This window comes from Hemibagrus wyckioides, linkage group LG14 (assembly GCF_019097595.1).
Source record: "Hemibagrus wyckioides isolate EC202008001 linkage group LG14, SWU_Hwy_1.0, whole genome shotgun sequence".
Classification (NCBI taxonomy): domain Eukaryota; kingdom Metazoa; phylum Chordata; class Actinopteri; order Siluriformes; family Bagridae; genus Hemibagrus; species Hemibagrus wyckioides.
In genome coordinates this window covers 22,837,114-22,854,574 of record NC_080723.1, presented here as the reverse complement: position 1 = coordinate 22,854,574, position 17,461 = coordinate 22,837,114, and the positions used below count along the sequence as shown (strand labels likewise).

General features: G+C 43.4%; 1 protein-coding gene across 3 annotated transcripts in view; it reads right to left on the bottom strand.

Annotated features, from left to right (window-relative positions):
• The window catches only part of trappc9 (trafficking protein particle complex subunit 9), a 188,520-nt gene that overhangs the window by 152,448 nt on the left and 18,611 nt on the right, over window positions 1–17,461 (bottom strand). For all 3 annotated transcript variants that reach the window (XM_058407954.1, XM_058407955.1, XM_058407956.1), the window contains one exon: window positions 15,792–15,935. In XM_058407954.1, coding sequence (XP_058263937.1) covers window positions 15,792–15,935 — 144 coding nt within the window. The remainder of the gene's footprint in view (window positions 1–15,791; window positions 15,936–17,461) is intronic.

Sequence of the window (17,461 nt, the reverse complement as noted above, 5' to 3'; positions counted from 1 at the left end):
ATACCCAGACTACCACACTACTATACCCAGACTACCACACTGACTACTACACTACTATACCCAGACTACCACACTAACTACCTCACCTACTACTACACTAATATACCCAGACTACCACACTACTATACCCAGACTACCACACTAACTACCTCACCTACTACCACACTACTATACCCAGACTACCACACTAACTACCTCACCTACTACTACACTACTATACCCAGACTACCACACTACTATACCCAGACTAGCACACTGACTACTACACTACCACACTAACTACCTCACCTACTACTACACTACTATACCCAGACTACCACACTACTATACCCAGACTAGCACACTGACTACTACACTACTATACCCAGACTACCACACTAACTACCTCACCTACTACTACACTACTATACCCAGACTACCACACTAACTACCTCACCTACTACTACACTACTATACCCAGACTACCACACTACTATACCCAGACTAGCACACTGACTACTACACTACTATACCCAGACTAGCACACTATTATATCCAGACTAGCACACCTCACACCTACCACCACACTTCTATACCCAGACCACTACACCTACCTTACCTCAAACTAAACTAAAACTACCCAGACTACACCTACTGCTACACTATCATAGCAAGAATACTACATCTACTATAACATGGCTGCAGCTGATACATTATGTTGACAAAAGTTTTGGGACACCCCTCCAAATTACTGAATTCAGGTGGTGTTTTTCAGGGGTTGGGCTCGGCCCCTTAGTTCCAGTGAAAGGAACTCTTAATGCTTCAGCTTCATACCAAGACAATTTGGACAATTTCATGCACCTAACTTTGTGGGAACAGTTTGGGAATGACTCCTTCCTGTTCCAACATGACTGTACACCAGTGACCAAAGCAAGGTCCATAAAGACATGGATGAGTGAGTTTGGTGTGGAGGAACTTGACTGTCCTGCACAGAGTCCTGACCTCAACCCCATAGAACAACTTTGGGATGAATTAGAGTGGAGACTGTGAACCAGGCCTTCTCATCCAACATCAGTGCCTGACCTCAAATGTGCTTCTAGAGGAAGGGTCACAAATTCCCATAAGGGAATTCCAACTAAGGGGCGAGGTCAAATTAAATGATTTGGAGGGGTGTCCCAAAACCTTTGGCCACATAGTGTATCTGACAGCACCACTAGACTACTATTACTACTACTATTACTACTACTACTACTACTACTACTACTACTACTACAGTACAACTTCTACAATTACAAAAATAGGGAATCATCTATTTAAATCCATTCTAAACAACAGCCTAATCCTCGGAAAAGGTCATATACAGAATTACAACATGATGTTGACCAAACGTGATGCTTTCCATTTCCCAGTGAGAAGAAGGGCAGGATCTTGATATTGCCCTTGCTAGACTCTCCACCTCTAACACTGGGGTAAAGACAGAGAGCCAGAGTTTGGCTGACACATGCCATTTACACAAAGCCTTAAGGAAAAAAAAGAAGAAAGAGCTGTGCTGAATCGATAGCTCTCATTTCTTCATGCTTTGGCAAGGTGCAGTGACAGCAGACTGGGAGCAGGACAAAAGAGGATGTGATCTAACAGGGCACATGGTATTGATTCTCATTTTTCAGAGATTAAAGATGAAAAATATATCTCGTGCCAAAATGAGTCGGTGCTGTCAGAGGCTCAGCAAGGCTGGAAGATACGATGCCTTAAGGGGCTTTTCCATCAAATAAGATTCATTTTACAAATAAGTTTACTGCCAGAGAGAGAGAGAGAGAGAGAGAGAGAAATCTGTGTGCTAGTATTTCCGAGTTCAGTGCAAGCAGGTCCATCAGACAGCCGCTCAGTTATCATGATACTGTATATGAGTGGAGATCATCGATAAGAGCTGACCCACACTGACATCTCAGTCATAAAGCTCAGTGATTATGCAGAAAGAAAGAAAGAAAGAAAGAAAGAAAGAAAGAAAGAAAGAAAGAAAGAAAGAAAGAAAGAAAGAATTCTGACACGGCTGCAAATGACTAACATTAGTACTTTGCTGCAAAGCTGTTGTAGCCGATTATAGCTTGGAGACGTCTGTGATTAGAAGTAATTAGCTTTTTGCAGCATTGTGGTGCAATTTTATCTCATTCCTCTTGGTAAATTGTCTTCAGTTCTCCAAGGTTACAACGGTCCCACTGATGGACACACAATTTCAAATCCCACTATAAATCTATGAAATCAGTGGACTGGTTAGGCCATGGACAGTTTTCATGAGTTGTTTTGGCTATAGGCTTGGTACTTCCTTTTTTTGTTTTGCTGAAACATCAATATTGAGGGCAGTGGTAGCTCAAGTGGTTAAGGCTCTAGGTTGTTGATGGGGGTTCAAGCCCCAGCACTGCCAAGCTGCCACCACTGGGCCATTGAGCAAGGCCCTCAATCCCCTGCTCCAAGGGGTGCTGCATCATGGCGGACCTTGTGCTCTGACCCCAACCCTCCAAAAATGGGGTATGCGAAGAAAAAAATTTCACTGTGCAGTCATGCATATGTGACAAATAAAGTCTACTTTACCTCATTTTCTCCCCAGACTTTGTTTCTGGCTGATGAGATTCTGCTTTAACATGTCTGATGACATAGTGCCTTGGAACCATTTGCACAGAGGCTGCTGCATATCATGATGTTCCCATAACCATGCCTCACTGTGGGTGTGGTGTTCTCAAGGTTCATACTCACTCAAGTACAAAATAGCACTGAATTATTGCTGTAAAGTTCTATTTTTGTTCTGTCGCACCAAAGTATAGCAGAATACAAATTTAATCGGTTCTGGAGGCAAGCTCTTAAGGTGAAAATTTGTACTGAACCAAATGTTCCCATAAGAAACAATGTAAATACAGATAATCCGTTCCAGCCGCCCAAAAATATGACCAATATTCCCAATACGAAGCGTATGTAAACTGTATGGCTGCTTACAAAGAACTGACCGAAGCCAAGCATTCCATGTCAAGGCTCCTCACAGGAAGTCGCGCCACCAAGCTTGGGCTAAAAATAGAACAGAGCACCTACACCACCGATCTGTCAACAAAAAAACACCCCAAAAATCCCCTAGCTTTTGAACACATGCCAAAGGCAACGTTGGTATCTTGACTCTTTCACAACAGCTTTCACTGACTGAACAAAAATTCATAAAATTCATAAACTTGCTTCAGTTGGCTTCGCTTGGCTTTCCACTGATGCCAACAAGTTTTGAACGGCTCCCGGACATACAAGCAACTTGGCTGGCGCTCAGTTCGGTTCGGTTCGTTTGCATGCCGATGCAAATTTCTTTCAAAATTTCAAGCCTTAAGGTGAAAATTCGTAATGGCTGCCATTTGTATGTCGAGGTTCCACCATGAATGATTTCAGAAGAGTTCTGATTGACTAAACGCATTTAGACATGCATCTCTCGGTTTCTTTCTTTTGTCTTCTTCTGCAGCTCAGTTCACTGCTTATTGTTCCTCCGGCTGCTTTCACCATTCTGTAATGACTGCATGCTTCTCTCTTACCTTCCCTATACACCTGTTGCTCTGTGAACCTTCCACCTGAACAGCTGCACTGACAGAGATGTTTAAAAGTCTTTGCTACGGCTCCAGTCTTGTGCCTGAGAACTTCATGAAGTTCCATCACCCAGACCACGAGGGCGACTTGTGTAGTAAAATCTTCTCAAGGAAAAAGTCAGTGCATTTTCCCTGAATGCAGTCATGAAAGGATGAATGAGCGAGTGTTTATGTCCTGCTATGGATTGCAGCGTGAAAGTGTACAGTGCGGCTGAAACTCCAGTGTCCCCATTAGCTGCCCCGTTCTCCGGGTTATTGCTCAGTGGGGTAAAGCTCTGATAACCGGCTTCATTAACCAGCACCTTATCGTTCAGCCAGAGACGAGAAAACAACCTGAAACGCAGAGCGGGCAATTATTTCCCTTTCCCCACCATGTGCCTGTACAGCCCTGAGCTGCCCACTTCACAACACACACACACACACACACCTTTCTCCTCGATTACACAGCTACCTGGGGCTTCCTCTAAAGCTCTTCTCTACTTCCATCTTTCCTGCTCTCTGGAAAAACAAAAAAACAGCAGCAGTGTGGTAATTGAGGTCATGTCCTCAGATGGTATTTGCAGCTCAGGTGAAGTCAATTAGGCAGAAAAAAAACTCAGATAAAAATCGTCCCTTTTTCTGTAAGTGCTGAGGCTCACAGACTCCATTTTTCTTCCTTTCTCCTCAGAAAGCAGCATCGTGGGAAAGGATTTACAGCACAACTTATCAACATCAGCTCATGAGCTGCAGGGACATTACAGGAATACTTTAAAATTATTCTCTCTATCATACAGATACTCACAGAGAGAGAGAGAGAGAGAGAGAGAGAGAGAAATATGGATGGAGAGAGAGAGAGAGAGAGAGAGAGAGAAGTGGGGGGGGGGTTGGGAGAGAGAGAGAGAGTACGAGAGAGAGAGAGAGAAACAAAGATAGAAGGATGGAGACAGAGAGAGAGAGAGAGAGAGAGAGAGAGAGAGAAGTGGGTGGGGGGGTTGAGAGAGAGAGAAGTGGGTGGGGGGGTTGGGAGAGAGAGAGAGAGAGAGAGAGAGAGAGAGAGAGAGAGAGAGAGAGAGAGAGAAGTGGGTGGGGGAGGTAGAGAGAGAGAGAGAGAGAGAGAACGGACCTGTCAGACGGGAAGTGCGAGCTTTAAAAATCCACAACGAATAAAAGAAAGAATAAAGTAAGACAAACCGAGAGAGAGAGAGAGAGAGAGAGAAACCGTAGAAAGAATAAACATCAAAAGGTTAGGCAAAAGCAGAATGAAGGAGAGGAGACAGTGATGGACAGAAACTAAAAAAGAATGGAAAAAAAACAGAAGGAGAGAAAAGATGGAAAGGAGAAAAGAAGGGGAAAACAGTACAGGAGGGAAGCAAAGGAAAAAAGAAAGGGAGGAAAAGGAGGAAAGGAGGGAGAGAGGAAAGGAAAGAAGAAATGGAGCTTTAAAAAAGAAGAAAATGAGCTGAAAGTATGAACAGATAAAACTGGGAAAGAGTTAAAGTGAGTCACTAGAAGGAGCTGCTTCCTCTTTTCATTTATTTTAATCACTTAACATATATTTTAAATAAAATCAAATATTACTGAATGAAAATAAAACAAAATATACATAAATGTTTTTTATTTTATAAGAATATTGTTTTAGCTTGTAGACCTTTAGCCGTTTGGTTTACTAAAATAAAAGCATGCAGTAGTATAACATGGCTCTTACACACACACACAAACGCACACAGTAATGTAATGCCATTTTACACTATTACCATACCAATGGAAGTCCGTCTGATTTAAGAACATTAGCAGCTAGCTAGAATTTCCCTGGCGTTTAGAAGCGAGCGGGCGTTGGGCTCGGGCTTTTGAAATGATGCTGAGCGTAATTACTGTGGCAGAATAATCAGTCAATTTACACTGCCATGATTACAACTTCTCTAATGTGTCTAAGCTGTGGTTTTCTCATTTCCAGAGGAAAAACGAAGACATTTAGAGAGACTCTCAAAACAATTTAACAGCCTTAGTGATGCCTCTTACTGACGCCCTCAGGGAGGATGGGGGGAGAGAGAGAGAGAGGGAGGATGAGGAGAGAGAGAGAGAGAGAGGGAGGATGTGGAGAGAGAGCGCGAGAGAGAGAGGGAGGATGAGGAGAGAGAGAGAGAGAGAGAGAGAGAGGGAGGATGAGGAGAGAGAGAGAGAGAGAGAGAGAAAGAGAAAGAGAAAGGGGGGTTGGGAGAGAGAGAAAGAGAGAGAGAGAAAGAGAAAGAGAAAGGGGGGTTGGGAGAGAGAGAGAGAGGGAGAATGGGGGCAAGAGAAGAAGAGGGGGGGTGTGGGCAAGAGAAGAGAGAGAGAGAGACACAGACAGACAGACAGACAGACAGAGGGTGAGGGCAAGAGAAGAATAGAGAGAGAGAGAGAGAGAGAGAGAGAGAGAGAGAGAGAGAGAGAGAGAGAGAGAGAGAAGGTGAGGGCGAGAGAGGAATAGGGAGAGAGGGCGAGAGAGGAATAGGGAGAGGGGGCGAGAGAGGAATAGGGAGAGGGTGAGAGAGGAATAGGGAGAGGGAGAGAGAGAGAGATACTGGGAGAGGAGGGAGGGAGAGAGAGGGAGAGAAACATAAAATGGCTCTGAGGAAAGACAGAGTGTCTGCTTATCTCTGAAAGAAAGGGAGCAGAGACGAGTGTCAGGGTGAATTATGAATAATTTAGTGTGGAGCAGGAGCTACGGCAGGCAGCAGACACCCCGCACGTCAGAACCCGAGCCTTACAGCAGACACCCCGCACGTCAGAACCCGAGCCTTACAGCAGACACCCCGCACGTCAGAACCCGAGCCTTACAGCAGACACCCCGCACGTCAGAACCCGACCGTAAGAGCAGACACCCCGCACGTCAGAACCCGACCGTAAGAGCAGACACCCCGCACGTCAGAACCCGACCGTAAGAGCAGACACCCCGCACATCAGAATCCGAGCCTTATAGCCGACACCCCGACCGTAAGAGCAGACACCCCGCACGTCAGAACCCGACCGTAAGAGGAGACATCCCGCACGTCAGAACCCGACCCTTACAGCCGACTCACGGGCTCAAAGCAGACGTGAAGCCTTGAGCTCCAGCAGCAGTGACACCTCGAGGCTGTAAGTTGTTGTTTACTAGAGTGGGGGGACGGTGATCAGGGATTACAGGAGCAGGAACGCTCCGAACACCCGCCTGCTTCCTTCACGCTCACGAGTTCAATCCCAGGAAACCCGGCGAGAGACTGACGAGGGAGGAGAGCTGAGGAGAGGAAAAAAGCAGAGACTTGAATCTCTCCCCTACTGGGAGGAGGCGGTGTGGATTTAACACTGAAAGAGAAACTCTGAGTCCCAAACCGCCGCCATGGCAAATAAAATATGTAGCACAAACGTAAATAAGCAAGTAAACAAGAGGCAACGGAGACAGGGCAAGGCGAGAGAGATAGAGGGACAGAGAAGGGATAGAGTTAGGAGCGAAATGATTTTATAAAGAAACATGCTGAAGGATTTCATCAGTGGAGGTGGAGAGATATGAGAAAAATATCACATCACAATCGAAGACGTTTCTACAGTATGATACACAAGGGTCACGATAGAAAGACTGGCAGAGAAAAAAAATCTGAATCTCTTTATAATGTTATTTAATGACAAATTTAATAAAGATGAATTCCTGGTGTTCCAGTCCACCAGCAGAATGGACTTATGGGATGTTTTCAATCAGTGTGAAGGAATGAATGATGCTCAGGATATGAGTCTGTTGGCTTTCAGTGTGTTTTAGACGTGCGTTTTTCCCTCTGTTGGAGAACCGTACACAGAGTTTTACTGGTTGAAGATGAAGTTTGAGCTGCTTTTTAGATGAACAAGCACTTGGAGAACATCTCAGAGAGCAGAAATGGGTTTGAGATCAACATTTACTTTGAAGATACAAACATTTCTATGGAGAAAAAATATATCCAGAACTGTTTTATGAATATATCACCCCTAGTAGTCTAGAGAAACAGAAATCCTCCTGAAACACTACAAATTCTTAAAGTTCTCAGTGTCTACTATCACATGAGCTTCATATTAACCTCCACTGTGGAGTGGGACATGACAAAGACACTCGATCATCAACATGGACACGATAAAAACAGGAGAAACTCCATTTCCAGGGTGCCAATAGTATTGCCAAGAGTATACTGACAGTCTCTCATGCTGCACTGTCCTGTAAAACAAGCAGGGGTTCCATCATCACTGTATTTCCATTACCTTTTCCTTTAACGTGTACAAATATAAAGGAAAAGAAAAAAAGGGGGAGAAGGAAAGAGAGAAAAGCTGACATGAGGAGAGAGAGGAAAAAAAGAAAGGTTGAAAGCACTGGGGAGAAGTGCAATTACCATGGCGAGTGTTGGCTCTGCTCCTGTTCTCCCCCAGGACGCTGTCTGCTTTTTCAGGAGCAGAGGTGCTATTAGTGAAGGCGAGAAGGTGAGTTTAAAGCCGTGTGTGTGTGTGTGTGTAGGGTTTTTAAGCGCTCCGGCACATTGGATTTAAAATGAACCAGGTTAAAGTGCAGCTGTAATTTGATGGTATTTATATCTATATGGAGTGAAGTCTATAGCAGTCTGGGCTGAAAGAGAGAGAGAGTGTGTGGGAGTGTGTGTGTGTGTGTGTGTGTGTGTGTAAGTGAGATTAGCTCAGGGCCAGAGGGATGACCCAGGTCAAGCATCTCATTGAGTGCTTGAGTCGAGTGTTTAAACCATCTCTGCTTCTCTCACACACACACACACACACACACACGATTGAGAGTTTTCTATAGTATCAACGTGAGAATAACTCTACACCCTCAAGGACACTTTCTCTCTCTGTCTCTGTCTCTCTCTCGCCCTCTTTCCCCCTCTCTCTCGCCCTCACCCACTTTCACCCTCTTTCCCCCTCTCTCTCCCTCTCTCTCACCTTACCCACTTTCACCCTCTTTCCCCCTCTCTCTCCCTCTCTCTCACCTCACCCACTTTCACCCTCTTTCCCCCTTCTCTCTCCCTCCCTCCTCTCTCCCCCTCTCCCTCCTCCAAGGCTATTAATGTACAGCTTAGAGCTTTATTAAATTGCTGAAAATAGATAATGTATCATCACTGTGATAAACCTCCTGCTAGAATTTTCTTCTGCTAATTTACTACCTGCTCTTCATTACTATTAAGTGTCACATTTCTCTGGGGTTAATCGCTCTGTGGGTGATTTGCACCGCCCTTTATTTTACACTTTTCTACAGAAATGCCCCAGGCTGCATGTTCATGTTGGCAAAAGTGCAAAACTGTGTAATGGTGTGAAAGACACAGTTCTCTGAGGAGCAGGAAAATACATCAGCTCCCACCTTTTAGCATTAATGTTAATTTATTGGCACCAAATATTCTATTCAATTTTTTTTTTTTAAGAAAGTCATCATTGGAGAGAACCGAGACGAAACCAAGACACTAAATGTGCTACCAAACTGCAAATACTCACAGAAGCAAAAAAACATGGTAGTAATTTACACCTCTGATTTGAGCAGAACTCTGAAGCTGTGGCTGCGCTCCGCTCTGAGCTCATGGGCTCTAATTAAAGCGCTTTATTCTCACAACTGTTGGTAAAAATAGCTCATCATCACACAACTCCTCCAGCCAGCGTGACCCGCTCTGACGCCGACACGCCTCACCACACGGCTAATTATTCGGCGGCCCGGGTCCGAGCGATCCCGCGCCTCACCCTCCGACTGCGGGAGGTCCGCCTTTTAGTCCGCGCTGGTCTTTCCACCTGCTGTGTGTTTTTATTTCAATCTACCTCCTCCCTCAGCTTGAGCTCTTCATCCTTCTATCTCTCATTATTTTCATGTGGTCACCTCTAGAGGTGGAAAGAAGCCTTCACGCCCTCCGTCTCCGTGTGTCCGTGTCTCTGTGTCTCCGTGTCTGGCCACAAAGCCTTAAATAAAAGATTTCAGATGGCGGACTCGGGCTAACGGCGCGGACGGAGAGGATTTTAAATGAGGTGTGGGTTTGGCGTACACGCCGATTTATTAACAGGAGGATTGTGTCTTTTCTTAACAAGCGAAGCAGCATGTCTGATGGGTTTGGTGCAGTGTGGCGCTCTGCACTCAGTGTGTCTTAATGAGAGGACTGGGCTTGTGTGGCGCGCCGTGGCGTCACGAGACACAGCAAGTCCGACTCCCAGCTCTTACATCCAACCTAGATCCAATTAACGCGTCCCATAAATAACTGCGGGGAAATGACTGGGCTCATCCGTGTAGTCGGGCTTGGGTGTTTTCATTGCCGTGGCAACCACCGTACGCCACTACCACCACCGTACGTCACTACCACCACCGTACGTCACTACCTCCCTATCCTTCATCTATCCATCCTCCATCCATCCATCCACTTATCTATCCATTCATCTCTCCATACACCTGTACTTCAATTTCATCCATCTCTATATCCATCCACCTCCCTATCACTCATCTCTCCATCCATCCACTTATCTATACCTGTATCTGCCTATCTATTCATCCATTTATCTATCCCTCTATATCCCTATTCCTCATCTATCCATCCATCCATCCACTTATCTATCCCTCTATCTCCCTACCCCTCATCTATCCATCCATCCATCTACTCACTTATCTATCCCTCTATCTCCCTACCCCACATCTATCCATCCATTCATGCATCCTTCCATCTACCCACTTATCTATCCCTCTATCTCCTCATCCTTCATCTATCCATCCACCCATCCATCCATTTTTCTATCCATTCATCCAGCCATCCATCTTTACTTCTATCCATCCATCTCTCAATCCATGTTTTAGTGATTTACAAGTTTTGAAAACAAATACAGTTTTATTGGAGTGAGTGAAGAGGATAATGTCCACGTGGACTTCTGACTCTCTCTACACTGATCCCCAGAGTTTGAGCTACAGCTCTAAAAAGATTCTTCAGTATTTGAGAGTCAGGAAGGAGGTAAAGGATGCAGAGCTAATATTTAGAAGAATATGAGACAGGGATGCTGCTGATTTTTTGTTTTTTTGGTTCAATTCACCAACCTCAGTGACACTCCTCAAATGCTGTATGGATTATACCTTAACCAAACACACACACTCTAGCATAGCTGTGTACCAGCTGTCAATCAATATCAGATTTGCTTCTAAGGACCACACCAGAGACATCATTCTCCAAACAACGTTCCATTTTTCAGCGAGACTGGAATAAACTTGCGTTACAAACAATTTCATCATTTGGTCCGGTGATAAACACTGGGGTGTGTGTGTGTGTGTGTGTAGTAGTAGTAGTAATGTATAAATCAGGTATCTAGTCAATAACAATACATGCCTTAGGAGCATAAAATTACCCATAAGGTACTTTTAATAAAATAAAATAAAGTAAAATAAAAAATAATTAAAACAAAATAAATTAAAAAGAAAACTAAACGAAGATAAGATAAGAATAAAATAATATAAAACAAAACAAAATTAAATACTATAAAATTAAACAAAGTTAAATAAAAGTTTTTAACACAGGACAATTTTTGTATAAATTAAATTTTAAAGCAGTTTATTTTTTTTTATTTAATTAGCCAATATGAATTCAGGTACATTTTTATTATACAAAATTTTAAACATCTAAAATTCCTTTCAATTACTTACTGTATTGGTTGCTAAAAAAGAAAAAAAAAAAGAAAAAAAGAGATTTATTTTTATGCAAATGCCTGTGTCACTAATTCTAATCAAACTACATTAAAAAACTCTAAATACCTCTGCACTGAACCCTCCCGCAGCAAGTGGCCTCATTCGTATGGCGTGTAAATGAGTCAGACCGCTAAACTGCCTCCTTTACTGCCTCCATGAGTCCACTTGCAGGAGCAGTAAAGGGAGTGTGTAGCCGGAGCAGCGAGTCAGGAAGGACACGTTACATGAGTAATGAAGCTAATTAACAAGCTACAGCTAGAGCGATCTGCAACTTTAAATCTCACGACAGCAATAAGAACACGGCTAAACACCTTAAAGTACAACAAGGGTGTGTGTGTGTGTGTGTGTGTGTGTGTGTGTGTGTGTGTGTGTGTGTGCGCGCGTGTGCGTAAACCGTTCAACAGTTCAACTTCCTGCCCAAATTACCGTTAAGAAATCTCTGATGGCGGGAAACAAAACAAACCAAACAAATAAAACATTTGAACAAGGTGCGAGCTTGTTCATCTTGTTGCTAATTTACACACTGCTAACCTGCCAAGAGATTAATACCAACAATAAAAGAAAAGAAAAAAAAAAGTTTAAGCAGCTGATTTCATCTGGGCGGTCCTGATGTTAAATAAACCCCAGCACATCTGGAGCACTGACTAACACTGAGAAAATCATCAAGAAATTAAAGTTATTAAATATTAAAGCAACAGTCTGTAACATTTAAACCTTAGACATGTATTTATTCTACAATTTAAAATAAACCTTAGGGGGAGAAAAACAGATTTCCGATATTACAATGTGGTTTCCTAATTTTTTTTGTTAAAGTATCAGTTTACATTTTTCTGGCCCTGAAATTAGCTCGGTGTCCAGAGTAAACCACCGCAATTATTCCTTTCACGTCAACCCAAAGAAACTAGCATGGATAAGAAAAGTTTCTTTTACAATATTAAAACACAGGCTAGATTCTTTATTGCTTTGAGTCAGGTTACATATTTCTGGCCCTGAAATGAGCTCCAGTTTCAGATTACAGCTTGCCTTTTGTTGGTTAGAAGGCAAACCACAAGAGATGTATAAACTAATCTGAAAAGAAGAGCTGTGAGGCTTCTTGGGTTGCATTACCGCTTCCATGCAGCAAGGGGACTCTAAATATTACACACTGCTGCTTTAATATCTTTAAATCTGTGTAGCACCTCAATATTTTATCAATAAATAATCAGTGATGATTATTCGATTCTTTTCATTATTTTTGCCCTTTTTGATGTTGTTTAACTTCCATTCTGCACTAAAGCCACACTTTTCCTCTAATTTAATTGTAGAAAATTCATTATTTCTGCACAAGAGAGAACGGTGGTATATGATTATTTAAAAAACTGGATCCTGGGTAAAGAAGGAATACGGCTTTAAGGTCAGTTGGTTCGGAGGGATAATGAGGTATTTATATTCATGCGTTCAGGAACTTTAGAGTCTCATTCATCACTCTTACAGGTCAGGACACCTGCATCCTCATCCATTTTATATATGGAAAAAAAATCTGGAGTTAAAAACACAAAACAAAACAAAACAAAAAAGTTTCAGGCAGAAGCTAGCGCAAATAATCATTGATACTGAAACTATGTATTAACCAATCGGGGGCATCTGAGAACATTTATATGTATCTCCATCATTCTGCATTACTACGAGTGTTCTTGCACTTAGACTACTAGAATCTCTCTTTATAATATTAGAAGGATGATGTACATACAGCTCCATCGGTTAGCTTGGACCGAGTCTGGTTTTACTTGGCTTTCAGCAATATATGTTTGTTTTTTTTTTTATCCATTTGCATCCCTCTTGAATGGATGGTCATCAAGAACAATTGGAAGGTTGTGAGTTCAAATCCCAGCCCCATCTGTGGTAGCTCAAGTACTTAAGACTCAGGTTGTTGACCAGAAGATTGGGGTTTAAGCCCCAGCACCACCAAGCTGCCACTGTTGGGCCCTCAAGCAACGCCCAACCAACTGTTCCAGGGGTACTGCATCATGCCTGACCCTTCACTATGACCCCAACCCTCCAAGGATAGGATGTGCGAAGGAAGAATTTCACTGTGTTGTAATGACTAAATAAAATCTACTTAACCACCAAACTTCTGGATACCAGTGAAAAGTTGTGATTTTCACACTTGAGTGCCATCTGTAGACATTATTTGCCTCACCTAGCTGGTGTTAGCTGCTAGTCAGGACCTCCTCTTGGCAAGTTTTATGTTGAAAAAGTTTTACCAGGGTGTTTGTATGGCATCATGCTGCTGTTGTAATTCTTCTAGACATTTACACAAACAGCTTTGCTTTGATTGCCATAAGCAAAACCGTTGAGATCGCTAGTTTTAGTGTTGTCTGTTCATTACTGAGTAATAGAAGTATGAATTCATGGCGTTAGCATTGGTAAAAGCCATTAGCGTATTGTAGGCATTGACAGCAGCCAACAACATCCTTATAATTAATTCAAGAACCCAGAGCTAGAGGCACATCGCAGAGGAAATAACACCATGGCTCACGATGGCAGAAGGAAGCGAGGATGGATATTAGCCGGTTTCTCTTTGTTGTCATTGCGGACTCAGCTAACCAAACCAGCCTTACTGCTGTACGCAGCTCAAGGAGACCATTTTTTATTTACTTCAACAGGACTGGACCAAGTTCAAACTGGGGGCACATACAAACAACTGTGGGAGTGGGCAGGAATGGTAAACAGCTGAAACATCCCCAGCCTAACAGATATAATAAATAAATTTCAAATCTCCATGACTGTTCCCTGCCATCTGTTTCAGTGTGTACAGTTTGGACGGAGTCTCGGGCAACAATCCACATCAACTGAATCAACTGATTTAGGATAAGCGGATTATAGACCATCAGCTTCATTCCTTCATTCAGCCCAGGCCAGATGTCTTTATCCACAACCACAAGCTCCAGCTCCTGCAGGGGTAGATCCCAGAACTTTAGAGATGTAAAGTCTCAAGAGGTTTCCTGCATGGACTTGGACCTGTCTCAGACTCCAGACGTCATTAAATGTGATTGTGGTCTTATTTGAGGGATTGAAAAAATGTTCATGGTGTATTTCATTTCAGATGCACAACATTTTGACAATAGGCGATGCCAGCTGAATCAATAGCTGGGTTCACAAATGAAGCCAACTAGATAAACTTCCAAGGATTTGAGTGTTTTCAGTCTCAGTCTTGACTCAGACTTTGCTTTCTTTTTCACATGTTCTTGACTTAGACCTGACCCCCCCTACAAACTTGATTCTGACTTAGACTAAAGCCCTCCTTAAGACTTGATTTTGACTTGGCCTGGACCGCCCCCCCCACCTCCCTTTAAGACCTGGTCTTAAGCACCTCCTCCCAACCAAGACTTGGTCTTGACCCCCACTTTGTCTTGACTTGGACTTGACCTCCCAACCCTTAAGACTTTATTTTGACTTAATCTTGACACCTTACACCTCTAAGACTTGACCCCCAAATAAGACTTAGTCTTGACCCCCCATTTTAAAACTTTGTCTTGACACCCCCCCCTTTAAGACATGATTTTGACTTAGTCTTGACCCCCTGCCCTTTAAGACTTGTTCTTGACTTGGACTTGACCCCCCCATTAAGAATTGATCCTGACTTGGCCTTGTCCCCTCCTTAAGACTTGGTCTTGACTCTCTGCTAGTCCAAATCTGAAATTTGTTCTAGAAACTTAAAGTGTCTCTGTGCAGGTGTTTCCTGGTCTTCTCTACCCCTCTAACAGGAGCCAACCCTGGGCCATCCTTATTACAAGCCCAAATCACCTCAGCTGCTTCCCATCAATTCAGGTTTGCTGACCTCAATCTACTTGTAAATTTTGTGGTGTCTTTTTTCCATCATCCGTGAATAAGATCCCAAGATACTCTTCTGCCAGGTGCACCATGCCCTCACCTGAGGAGAACCTCTGACTCATCTGTGAGAGCACCATGGCCTCAGACATCACGCTCAGCAGCACATCATTCGATTGGGTGTCAAGGGTTTGGATGGCGCCAGAAGATTAAGGTTCAAAATGTCCTGTTTAATTATAACTTCACTTCAACCTAATAATGACTGAGCTCTAAGAACCGAACTACAGGAAGTGCTTATAGAGTATTCATTCTTCGTAGTGTGTTGTTATTTAGATATATACAAAGGCAAACAGTGTGTGTGTGTGTGTGTGTGTCAGTGGTGCCCTTGAGCAAAACCTGTAACCCTGAACTACTCAGCTCTCTGCTTTTAGTCTTTAATCCCTCTTTCCTTCTTTTTACTCTCTATCTTAAACTTTTTTTCTTAATGTTTCCTTCATGTCTCTAAACTGAGGAAAAGTTTAATGTTGTAAGAGAGAGAGAGAGAGAGAGAGAGAGAGACCTTGGTGTGCTTGGTCTTACAGAAAGTCAAGCATTGCCTGTAGCAAGGAGGCTCCAGAGTGAGTATGTGCGTGAGGTTAAATGTGTGTGTATGTATATGTGGAAGTGTTTGTGTGGATCTGAGCATGTCTGATCGATTGTGTGTGTGTGTGTGTGTAGGGGTGCTAAAGACAGACCTTGATCTGACAGGAAGTCCAGCATGGTCTGTAAGAGGAAGGAGAGGTGGCGGACGCTGAGGGCGGGGTTCCCCATGCGCCGGGACGCATACACCAGTTCATGTAGTAAACGCATCTGTACAGCTGCCCAGCCACGGTGAGTTCCTACACACACACACACACACAGGGAGTGAGTCAGAGAAATAGAGAGAGAGAATCAGATAGACAATCAGATAGACAGGCCTAAACTAACTCATTTTAAAAAACAATTGAAATAACAAAAAGGAGACAGACAGACAAGCCAGAGAGAGAGAACAGGATTGAATTGAATACTGACAGGCAGACAGAAAGAAAGAGAAAGAAAAGGACAGACAGACAGCATAACAGAAAGATAGAAAGAGAGAGGGAGCAGACAAAAAGACTCACAAACACAGAGAGGGAGAGAGAGACAAAGATTGAGGGAAATAGACAGACAGACAGACAGACAGACAGACAACGAGTAAGGGAAACAGACAGACAGAGGGACAAAGAGTGGGGGAAACAGACCAGACAGACAGACAGGCAGAGAGAAAGAGACAGAGAGAGACAGCAAATGAGGGAAACAGGCAGACAGATAGAGAGAAAGACAGAGAAAGAAAGAGCGTGATAGAAACAGTCAGTCATACAGACAGAGAGAGAGTGAGACAGAAAGGGAGACCAAGAGTAAGGGAAACAGACAGATCTTTCTAATATCATCATCATCATCATCATCATCACCCCTGCTGTCTTTATTATTAATATCAGTGTTGTTAATGCTTATTGTTGTGTGTGAGGATGTTGTTGTTGATACTGTACTGTACACACTACTGTCAAAAAGCCACCTGAACTCAACTGAGATTCAATTGAACTTACTCTTATATTAATAAGCTGTGTGTGTGTGTGAACACACCATCGTTGTGTGTGTGTGTGTGTGTGTGTGTGTGCAGGTTGTAAATCTGCCGTCGTTCCACACCATCTGACTCTCACACACGATCATCTGCTCAGCATTAATGCACATCCCGCCTACGCCGCTGCAGCTTATTAATACACTTCTGAATGTGTTCCAGCCAACACGGCTAAAAATAACTCCCACACTGATCTCGGTAAATACACACACACACACACACACACACACACACACATCAGATCTCAGGTCTGCACCTCATCAGATACATGGAGAAATGGTTCTCTCTCATCTTCATAAAGAAACCCTGCTTATGAGACACGGAGATGACGAGCTTCATGAAAGCTGCAGGGCCGAGTCAGGTCAGAATCATGAGGAAGAGTCAGTTACGGTTCTTCAAGGTTCTGTGTTCTGTAAGATGGTGAGATCTGAAGATCTGAGAGTTCTCCAAGGAGATCAGAAGAAGATCCTGATGAAACATAGAGCAGCTCTGTGGTGCTAGCTGTTAGTTTCAAGTACTGAGATCACATCCGAGATGAGAGATCTTCCAGAGATACCACAGAAGGCCTCGTTCAGAGGAATGGTCCAGAGTCCCCACCGTGGTGCTGAATGTGTACAGAGTGAAACGATGCACTGTTGGAATGTTACGGCTGGTTGCTTAGCAACGGATAACCAATCAGAAAGTGTGCAGCATGTGAAAACCACATGAAAACCAGGACGTAGCGAGACTTAAAACACACAGAAGTAAGGAGGAGGAGATACGTCACAC